Source organism: Nelumbo nucifera, chromosome 6, assembly GCF_055504915.1.
Source record: "Nelumbo nucifera cultivar China Antique chromosome 6, China Antique-T2T, whole genome shotgun sequence".
Lineage (NCBI taxonomy): Eukaryota > Viridiplantae > Streptophyta > Magnoliopsida > Proteales > Nelumbonaceae > Nelumbo > Nelumbo nucifera.
The window spans coordinates 3,974,686-3,985,747 of NC_142654.1; the positions used below are offsets into that span (position 1 = coordinate 3,974,686).

Here is an 11,062-nt window from a genome sequence, read left to right on the forward strand (position 1 = left end):
TCTTTTTTTTTTTTTTTTCCTTTCAGTGGCAATTTGCAAATTGCAAGCATAGTAGGAATTTTCTCCCTTTAGCTTTTCCTTTCTTTCTGGCTGCGTAAAGCAAAACTGACTGATACATTTGAACGTGGGGAATGCTGTTTTCTATATGGGGAGAAGACATTGAGATGGAAATATCACATCACACCTTCAGATTAGCTTTCGTTATTGAGGCGGCCAGAGAACATGGGCGATTTATGACCGAGACTTTTTTGAGTTTTTCCCCCTAAAAAGTAGACTTGTATTAAACTTCAAGCTCAAGGGCTTGATACTTATGATACCCTAACAAATCAACCAGTATTATAAAATTGATAGTTAATATTGGCAGGATTGTAAATAATGGATAGAATTGGATTTGGTATTGGTATATTCAAATTTTATTTTTTTTTTTAATATTTGAATTCGAATTGGTTCTCGATTTGAATTTTTGTTGAGAGGTGATCAGAAATAATAGGGGTTATCGAACCGTGGGTTTATTTTTGAAACCGAATTGGATTGTCGTTCTTTGAAAAACCGGTAACCAAAATTAAATCAAAGTCGATCGGTTAACCATCGATTCAGTTCGTCGATTCATCAGTTTTTTATTATTTGCAATATATATATATATATATATATATATATATATATACATATTAACCGAATTTTTTTGCTCACCCCTAATGAGTAACATCCCATGTATATGAAGTTATCTCCCACTCCCACTAATAATCACATCTCCTTTTGACTTTTGATGATCTCTAATAATAATCACATTTTGGGACTAGAGTTTCTGATAATCATTCATATCTTCCTTGAGGAATTTCACAAAATTTGTGAAGAATTTTCCCAAGCTTTCTGTGTCTCTAATTTCTATCCTACCAAACATATCCTAAGGCCAGATGATGTCCATCCACATTAGTGGGCTGGGCTCACCAAACCATCAATGCTATTAGATCCGTGATTGGCAAATGGTGTGAAGTGAATGATTGAGGTAGGTTTAGGTTAAGGTGAGGGTGAGGGTGAGGGTGAGGGAGGCCCATCACTCTCCATCAATTGACTTCGTCAACGTGGAAAAGTTGTCCTTCCATTTCCATATGGCATATGGGTATGTATGGGTCGTCCAACTTTGCAATCTGTACTCAACCAATCTTCCCCATTTCCGCATTCTGCTCAAAAATGTCTGGCCTCAAATCCATTCAAATTACTCTGCAAATCCTCTCTTAAGGTCTTAGCAAACCGTTTAAGGTGCCACTGATTTTGCTTCCCAACAAAAGATCCAAAAATTGGGTCTATTTCATTGAGGTTTGTGGGATCCATGTATCTCCATTTTCTTCATCTTACTGTATTAAGTACGAATAAACCCACTTTCAGTGTCACCTTCTTCCCTTCCCGTCCCTGTAACACAACAAAAGATTTATTAACTGAATCTGTGCTGTGCATCAAAAGAGTATGATGGTTTGTTTTTCCCACGCGTGAGAGTGTTAATTGTGATGGTGACAGAAAGCTTCACAAACTGAACAGAGGCAGCATCTTTAATGAACATCTAGGACACTTTGCAAACCAAACCAAAATTCTGAGTGGAAAGGTCAAGCTTGCAACCATCTCCAGTATTTTTCACCCAGCTTTGATGGTTGAAAATCCGACAACTTATTATTTCACAGGATCGGTTGAGCGTGACACATTCTCATGATGATGAAACCACGAAAGCAAACTAATGAAATATGATGACACAAGACACCAGCAAGCAATCCACAAATTCACATTGTTCACTTTGCTCTTTAATTTTATTCACCCTTGATTCATAATTTTGGAAAATTGTGAAATTGATTTGATTTGTTAATTAATCTTAAACAAATCCAATTCGCTTATTAAGCCCAGTTTGGAAAGAGTATAAATACATATAAAATACAAGATTTTGCTCTCTACATACTCCTTCCAAACTGAGCTTAATGCACCATCAAATATAAAATGGGGCTGATTCAGGTCTTGCCTCAAAAAGCAAAACAGAAATATGTCATATAACTGACTTTTACCCTTGATTAATGATTAATGTGAAAGCAAGAAGATGGGGGTGGGAGGGAGTTGACAATACAGTTAATCTAAGTCCAACAGCTACCATTGTCTTAATCCATGTGAAACCAAGAACTAGGGAAAAACTCTTTCTTATTTTTATTGTTAGAGTTAATCTTAATCCATGGAAGGTGGGCCTTGGCGCAATGGTTGGATTGTTCTATTATAACTTGGATGATCAGGGTTTAAATATTAGAAATAGCCTCTCTCTCTCTCTGTATGTGCAGGATAAGATTGCATACATCTGTTCCTCCCTAGACCATATTGGTTATCATTAACATCACACCAATTATACAAGGATAGCCTACAGATTAGTTCCAATGGCCTCAGTTTGTGAAAATGATTTGCACCGAAAATTGACTCTTTCTCTTCATGCCTGGTTCAGGCAAATTGATTCACTCTTGGTAGGTTGATGCTGAGAATGAATCAGCTTCTTTTTATTTTTCCTGTTTTTGTAAACTCTATCACCCATCTAAACTTTGGATACAAGCAAGTTTAAGATTTGAGGAGGGCTTTCTCACAAAGTCACAATGGCTTTGGGAGTCCAGAAAGTACATCGGCAATGTTAGGAAGAAACATAATAACCCAAAATTAAATGGGGCTTTTTTGATAGCTTCTTCAAAGTTCAAACAGCTTAAGCTAACCGCTAAAGCTTAAATGGGACCTATTTTAACGGCCAACTCTAAATTTACCACGTCGCACCCGCCGACGTTACAGTATTTTTCTCAGCAGTTCACCGAGTTCAGCAGGCAAAGTTCACAGTGATAAAATGCCACGAGACCCCACAAATCCAATAGAAAAATAAAGAAGCCACTTTGAGGCTTGAGCTGTTCCCAATTCAGAAGTAAAAGGAAAATAATAATACACAGAGAAAAGCCAATCCACCTGTTCCTTTTCTTCTCGTCTCTGTTTTTTCCCCTTCTGCCTTGCCTGTTGCCTCTCCTCTCTATTGTTCAAAGACTCAAATCTTTCAGCCTTTCTCTGCCTTCATGGAAGATTTCAGATCCAGGTCGTGTGGGGATGGGAGGATGCAGATAGAGAGCTACTATGGGGGCAGACCCACTGCAACTGTTATGCATGATCTTAGATGTTATAGTGCTTCCTATGCTTCTTCTGCACCACCACCACCCCCCCCACCACCACCACCAATCCAGATGGGGAAAGATGCCAAGTTCAAGAAAGGTAAAAGTACTAGTGCCTCTACCTCAAAGAGTTGGAGCTTCAATGATCCTGAGTTGCAGAGGAAGAAGAGGGTTGCTAGCTACAAGGTTTATACCGTGGAGGGAAAGATGAAGGGGTCTTTGCGGAAGAGCTTCAGGTGGCTCAAGGACAGATACACCCAGGTGGTCTACGGATGGTGGTGATTATTGGGATTTTCTTGTTTTGCGCCTCTGTTTCAGTTTATATGTTTTGGGCTATGTAAGTCCAGTATGCTTGACAATCTCGAATCTGATATTATCAAAATCTTTAGTTGACAGTCTTTCCATGGACATGGATAGATAGATGAACTGGTTTGCTTATTTATGGATTTCTTTCTTTGTAAATGTATGTAGTCGCTACGAGTTCGATCATTTCTTGCTAAGCTACTTTCTTTCCCCCTTTTAATTTAACTAATCTTTTTTTGTGGGTTTTGGCCGCATCCTAGGGATTTTGGAAGTTCTAGTTAAGATATAATGTATCTGAAGCTTTTCCTGATACTGGATAGTGTTTTTATGATATTCTTATGTATTTAAGTTTGGTTCTTCACAGTCTGAAGGGAAAAATTTGATTCTTCAAAGTCTGTTTGTCTTTGTTATTTCTGTTTTATGGGTGAACTGATTTATTTTCTTATGATTTGATCATCTGTAAACAATGGGTTCCATATTCCAGTTGATAGGAGAAGGGGTTTGTGATTCTTGATCTTCTCCTTTTATTTCTTCATAATTACGTTTGCGTTTCTAGATTTTGGACATGGATAGGGCCTCTGCGTTTGGGCACCTGCCCATGCGAGTCCAATTTTGCACTCCATAACGGGTTCTTAGGTATAAAGTTATTTAAGAGAGATCCCTGCAATCAGTAGTTTAAGTTTTCTTCTTTGGCACTAGGAGATTCGTTCCAGCTTGTCTTGCCTTGATCCATGATTCTTGGGCACTTCGTAGTGTTGATCCCTTGATTGTTGGGCACTGTGGTATGCGGTCAGTTTTGGTCTGTGAGTTATCCCTTCAAGCAAGCCATACAGTCTTTTTTATGATTAGGATTGGTGAAGTTGAGCTTTTTTAATGAAGTCATAGATATGACCACTGAATCGGAGTTACAAATTTAATGGAGATTGGACCTTTCCTTTTGCGATGATAAAGGTAAACAAAGCATAGCATCATCATTTCTTTACTGGTTACTTGAACAAATGCAGGTTTTCCAATTTAACTCGTTGTGTTGGTCTTTATTTTGCCTGAACTGTTACTGCCCTACGATAAGATTTTACAGAAAACATGTATTTGTCTGCCTATGTGCGGCAGATTGAAGGTGGAACTGTGGATGTCATTAATTTAGAACCAAAAATGTTTATGGCACAAAGTCTTATGCATTTCCATTGAACCATTGGTTTTCCAATTCCCCTTTCTCCTCTATTCTCTCCTTTCCTTATTTTGCCTGTGGCAAATTTTGAAATAGGTTGTTATTTTTGTACTAAAAGAAATCTTGGCACCAAAGTATGCTCATGTCCACTTAACTATCAAGTTCCCAATTTTTTGAAGCCCTCCTCCATTGCTTCTATTCAATACTATAATCCAATGTGAATACATGAGATGACACAGTTTGTCTTTATGATTAAGTACATCAGAAACTACTTTGAAATTCAATGAAGCCTCATCTATAAGTCATTTCCTTTGTTGTCCTATGATGGACTTGGCAGTGAATTACTCTGCCTGCTCATCATTTACAATATGCAGTGTGCTTCCTATAAAATGTTGGATTTTCTTCTTATATATTACATCATCTGTTTGAACCTGGCAGACACTCCCTTTCTTATGAAAACTCAGGATTTTCAGATGAGTTTGTTAGATATTACATTACATATTTTGAGTGGTTGGAAATTGGAGTTTACTGTAGACACATTTGTTGTGGTTTTACATTAGATATCTTTTATGATTGGTTCCTTGTACATGTGAAGTTAAAAATAGGATTTATGGGTTTCGCTGAAAGAATCTGGAGTGATGTCTGCGCTAATGGTGCAGCATGAGTCCTAGTACAGGGTTATGATAATCATATGGTTGGCTTGTTGTACTTGGATGACCCAAAAGTATAGGATAAATTGACCTATATACAATTATGGAACTTCTTTGAATTAATAAAGTTGCAACTTGCTATAGATAAACCGGATTAATATCTATATACTTCCATGAAACAAGGAGGGTGGAACTCAAGACCTAAATCAGATGTAAGTTTTTGATCTCTTCCTAAGGTTTAGAAGAAGACAGAAGTTCTTTTGATGAATGTAGATGAGGAAAGAAGTTAATCAAAATATATTGGTCAAACCAAAGGTTCAATATATAATGTCTGTATTTGCTGATTGTTCTTCCAGTTTAGTACTTATGACATTGGCAGGAACCTTGATAAAAAATCTAGGTATTGAAGGTTATTAGCAGATATAAATGACCAAAGAAAATGTTAATGTAGAAATAGATATGCTGAAGGGGGAATTTGACATCACAAATTTTGTGTTAGTGCCTTTTGGCATTGCCATGGGAGTTCATCAAAGCCTGAAGCTGTGTTTGGTTACAGTGCAAATTTAATTTGCACTGGTGTAGATGCATAGGAGTGTATATGGGCTGAATGTAGATTCTGGTTTATTTTAGATTCAGACTTGTCCTTGTCTTATTTGTTTGTGACAAGTAAAATGATCCGGTCCCATTCCCACCTTACATGCAAGAGAATGGAGGTGGAAGGAGAGTTATTTGTTTGGGAGTGAGGTAGGAAGCAAGATGATGTGATACCTACTTTATAATTATATGAGAGAATTGAGGTAGGGGGAAGGTGGTGCAAATTTTGCATCAGTTTTTCATATGCAAAATCTACACTGCTAGTGAGTGCAAATGAGACAAAAGTACAAATTTTGTATCAGGTAGGAGTGCAAGTCATAGTTACTATACATTTGATGCCTAACCATCTGAAGTTCATTAGTTTAGCTTTTCCAAAGCATTAGATTGACCAAGTAATTATAACATCTGAAAGGTTTTGTTCCATTCAATTATAAGAATCACGCAGAGAGAGAGAGAGAGAGAGAGAGAGAGAGGCATTAGGAAGATGAAATTGATATGTTTTACAGAACCATCACTTCTTGATCATCTACCCGAGTGCCATTAGGAAGATGAACATCTGAGGATGGTGATAACAAACTTGTCATCCGTGGCTTACCCAAGCACAGGCTCCCTTCTTGGTAATCAAAAGCATTCACCTTACTGATAAAGAAAGCATAAACATTCACCTTTTGATCACAAGAGAGATTTATTATTATTATTATTTTTTTTTTGGGGGGGGGGGTGGGTGGGTGGGTAAGAACTTAGTTTCCATTGACCAAGAAAGAACAGATTACAAGAAGAGAAAGCAGATCGAACAACCAACACTTACAGCAAGAAAAGAACTCTAAAGAAAGAGACAAGAAGACTAATGTTGCATTTGGCATTCTTTATTTTAAGGACTTATCTCCTTTTTGGAGTTAAAATGCCTCTATGAGCACTGAATTTTCAACTGCAAAAAGGAAATAATTCCTTAAAATAAGGAATGCCAAATGCAGCATGAACACTGAGTTTTTAACTGCAAAAAGGAGATTAGTCCTTAAAGTAGGGAATGCCAAGCCTAAACCCGAACTTAGAAAAACAAACTAGAGAAACAAAAATCTAAACAGAAGTAGAGATTAAGGGGGGTAAGTCTACTATCCCCAGAAACAGCAAGGTCCGATCAAACAGCTTGGGGGGGTGCAACCAAAGAGCTGACAAGCCATTCACACCCTGCTTTACTAATTCATGGGCCACCATATTATCTTATCCTCTCTGAGAACAGACCATAAAGACATCAGGAAAAGCATCAAAGGATTGAGAAGACATAGGTTGAATTACTGAACTGGAATCACTTTCTACAATGAAGTTTGATAAACCCAGAATTTTTGCAAACTCGCAGCCTTCCCTAATTGCAAAAAAGAAACCCATGGAAGAGTGAATCGATCCCAATGCATACTAGTTCTCGGTGAATTTGATATACGATCACTGAAGTGTTTTAGAGGTTGTGAATGAAACTGAGGAATTGCCGAAAAAATTATCAAACAACCATTAGAAGCTAACAGAGTACGTCAATGCTCCTACCTGTACCTGTGCTGCTTTTATGTGTTGATCGTATCTCTCTCCAGTCTATGTATTAGAGAGGCCTACCAACCAAACCCACCTCAGCAGGCAGACAGCAATCACTGGTTCTTCTTGTCCTTTTTTAAGTTTTAACCACTCCAATTACCGTTGTCTGTAGTACATGCTTGATAAATCATAAAACAGTGTGCGATTGCTGTGCACCAATCAATTCCAAATACAGGGACAGGTGCTAGTCGTTAGGGGTGGATTTTAGAAACAGAATTTCTGGACTGAATTCGTTATATCAAATCCTCTCTACCTACAACACCAGAGTCAATCTTTTTTTTTTAGGGGTAAGAAAGACTAATAGCAAACCAAACAGGTAGGGAAAGGTAGAAAAATTTTTGGTTTGAAGGAAAAGGTAGAAAAACTTTTACAAACCTTGTATAAATTTCCCTGTCTTTTCCTTCTTTTCCCTACCTTTTCCTTCAAACCAAACATAGTCTTAAGGAATACAAATCCTGCAACAGAGGCCACACCACAGGAGAGCGAACAAGCAAAGGATCGCTGATTTAAAGCATATTCAATATTAATAGTCACTCTCAATGCTGAGATACTTCACACCCAGACTTTGTGCAGATAAACAACATTCCAAGATATTAACAATTCAGCATATTCTGTAGAAACACCTTTGCATAAATCATATCTAGCAACCAAAAAAATACCCTGAAGTATCTGAAATCCGAAAAAGCCATGGCAAGAGTCAACTAAAGCAATGGCGAGAAGATTAAAACCCGAAAACAGATGAAATATCAGAGATACAAATTGAATGGCCCAACTTTGTGAGCCTGGTGAATTTCCCCATTTAGCTGCCAAAGAAGTGACTAAGTATCCGTGTAACAGCGTTTCACATTTACTTTTACAAAAAATTAGTACTTGGGAAAGGCCTTGTTTGTTTTTCAGTAAATTATTTACTTGGGTAAATGCAATTACTTAGGTGAATTTTTGTTGGGAAATATTTATCCGGGTAAGTGTATTTATTCATGTTCTTTTATTTCACAGGTAAATAATACAATGACTATTTTAGCCATAAAAATTCATTATTAAAAGGGGCATTTTTGTCCCATTCAAGTGTTGACAATTTTCCCTGTAGGTGGAAAAGTTGTTTATCCAATGGGTATCATTTACCGGATAAGTGATACCTAGGAAAATAAACTTTCCCTGATCCTCACATAAATCTGAAAAAAGAACATGGGGTTCTTGGTCAATCCCCCCCCCTCTCAAAATCTCAAAAAAGAATGCCCCCTAAATGTGACACCCTTCAAATAGGGGGGCGGGGGGTTGCAGACTGAAGTGCTGGCTGCCATGTAGGGGGCACAAATGAATGTGTGTTCATTGGAAATGGCCCCCACCAGTTTGAACTTGAACCTCTTCAGAAGAGGGATCCAGCTTCCTCCTTAGGTTATACATTCTAAAATTAAGGGTACCCACTTGGGTGGGTTGTGTGAGCTTGAGGGTCAACTCAAGCCCAGCCCTTAGACTTAGACTTTGGGTTTGGGCTTGGCCCCCATTCAAGGTCAAGCCCAAGCTTATCAAGTTAGGCCCAATCCAAACGTAACCCAACACAACATGGATTTCGGCTTAAGGCTTATTGGTCGAGTTTGGAAGGATTTTTGAATGAAGTAAGATGTATTGATGAAAATAGGTAGAAATGCCCAATTTACTGGCACGTGGCACAAGTAGAATGGTGGAAACTCCATTCCATTCCACTTGTATTCACAGTATACTTCTATATTTAAGCCTTCATGTGTCTCCCTTAATATCTTCTCCTATTATTAATCATTTAAAAATTGCAACTAAAAAGATTTAAACCCATGTATCCAAGTCGAAAGCCAGCAAATCCACCACTACACCATGCTTCACTTTATTCTCACTTAATTAAAGATATTTATAGAATAGTTTATATTACAAAATAAATTAGAATATATGATATATGTAAATAATTGTGCATCAAGTGGAGTCGCAAACAATACCGGGGAAGATTGTTTTGCACACAAGACTAAGGTTAAGTCATTAGGTTGTTGATCAATCCCTATATATTAATCATTCACATCTCTTAATCTCTTTCTAATGTGGGATTCACAGGTGAATCCGGCCATGAAAATCATCAATAACTCAACTATTAGAACATGCCCACTATAGGTGAAGTCAATAGGAGTTTACCAACTGTTTGTCTTAACCACTCAACCATGGGAAAATCAACAAAACCATTGGAATCACAGCATGCATCTTATCGACTACTACAAATCTACACTAGTGGAGTCATAGGAGTTCACCAACCGCTAAACAATCAATTTTCTATGAGGCTGACGTGTGTTAGTACCGATTATGTATTGTTCCCTATTCATTCCAATGTGTATCGGCTTGTTATTACCATCACATGGTACAGGACTACAGGGTGGGATTTCTTTGTTTTGGTGTCATTCCACCTATATCCATCCACTGATATGCAATTGTATCAGTCCATATCGATTGGTACTCAACTATCATAAATCGAAATGCTGGATACAAAACTGTTATAATTCATTACAAACCCACCCATGTTCAATAGTCAAAAATCAATTCTCAAACCGTTACAAATCCATACTTACAGATTATTCAAGTCTCAAGTCTCTCTCTCTCCAAAAAAAAAAAAAGAAAAGAAAAGAAAAGAAAAGATTATTCAAGTCAATCTACAACCACAACAACCCACTTTCTATCATTAAAACAAAAGCCCTTTTTTGTAATCCAGCGACCAATTTACTCGCATTTGTGTATTGGTAATTGCAGGTTTCACGGTAAATCAATTTTTTCATGGATATCACTTAGTCTGATAAATGATATCTAGTGAATAAGCAATTTTTTTTTTCGCTTAGGAGGAAGTTGGTAAAACATTATTGGACATAATTGGCCCTTCTAATAGTGATATTTATCTGAACAAAATTTATGCTAAAAAGAACGCAGATAAATGCATTTACCCAAATAAAACTTATAGATAAACGAAATAGATTTATATATTGTCCGCCGGCCCTTACCCAATATAAGACGTCGGATTTGAGTTCAAATGCTCTCGTTGCATGGAGGACGCAGAGCACTCCACTGATGGTCATGGACACGTAATCAGCATTAAGGCTTGAATTTTTTTAGGCTACTATTCAGTTTGTCTATGTGTCCGTCACTGACTGCAGAGAGCGAAGATAAATTCGAACTATTTGGGGACGAATTAGCTCTTTCCCATCATTGATTGCAAACTGTTTGGATTGAAATGGAATAGGCAGCGGAATTAGAATCGTCAATTCTACGAATCTCCAGATTCAACTGTTTGATGAGTTTATATTGAGGCAGAGGAAAAAAAATTAGTATCTCTAGTTGCATCGGTGAGGAAAGTAATTCTTTTTTTCCCCGGACGAATCAATTAAAGAGTGGAATTCAAAACAAAATCCACTCCCCTGATCCAAGCGCTCAATGGGTCCTACTAAGATCAACAGACCAACTACTAAGATAGACGGTTGCCCGAAGGGTCAACCCTAACCCTAACCCTAACCCTAACCCGATCATCAACCCGGCCCAAGTTGCAGCCCTAGTGATGATTTCAATTTCCAATCCCGGAAATGACAATGAGT

General features: G+C 37.6%; 1 protein-coding gene across 1 annotated transcript; it reads left to right on the forward strand.

Moving 5' to 3' along the window:
- Positions 1–2,863: 2,863 nt before the first annotated feature.
- On the forward strand, positions 2,864–3,724 carry LOC104586667 (uncharacterized). Its single transcript, XM_010243968.3, has one exon. The coding sequence runs from the start codon at positions 3,075–3,077 to the stop codon at positions 3,447–3,449; it is 375 nt and encodes a 124-aa protein (XP_010242270.1). The 5' UTR covers positions 2,864–3,074; the 3' UTR covers positions 3,450–3,724.
- The last annotated feature ends 7,338 nt before the right edge of the window (positions 3,725–11,062 follow it).

What these genes read in the sequence shown, in the direction of transcription:
- LOC104586667 (XM_010243968.3), top strand. Translation starts at nt 3,075, where the DNA reads ATGGAAGATTTCAGATCCAGGTCGTGTGGGGATGGGAGGATGCAGATA.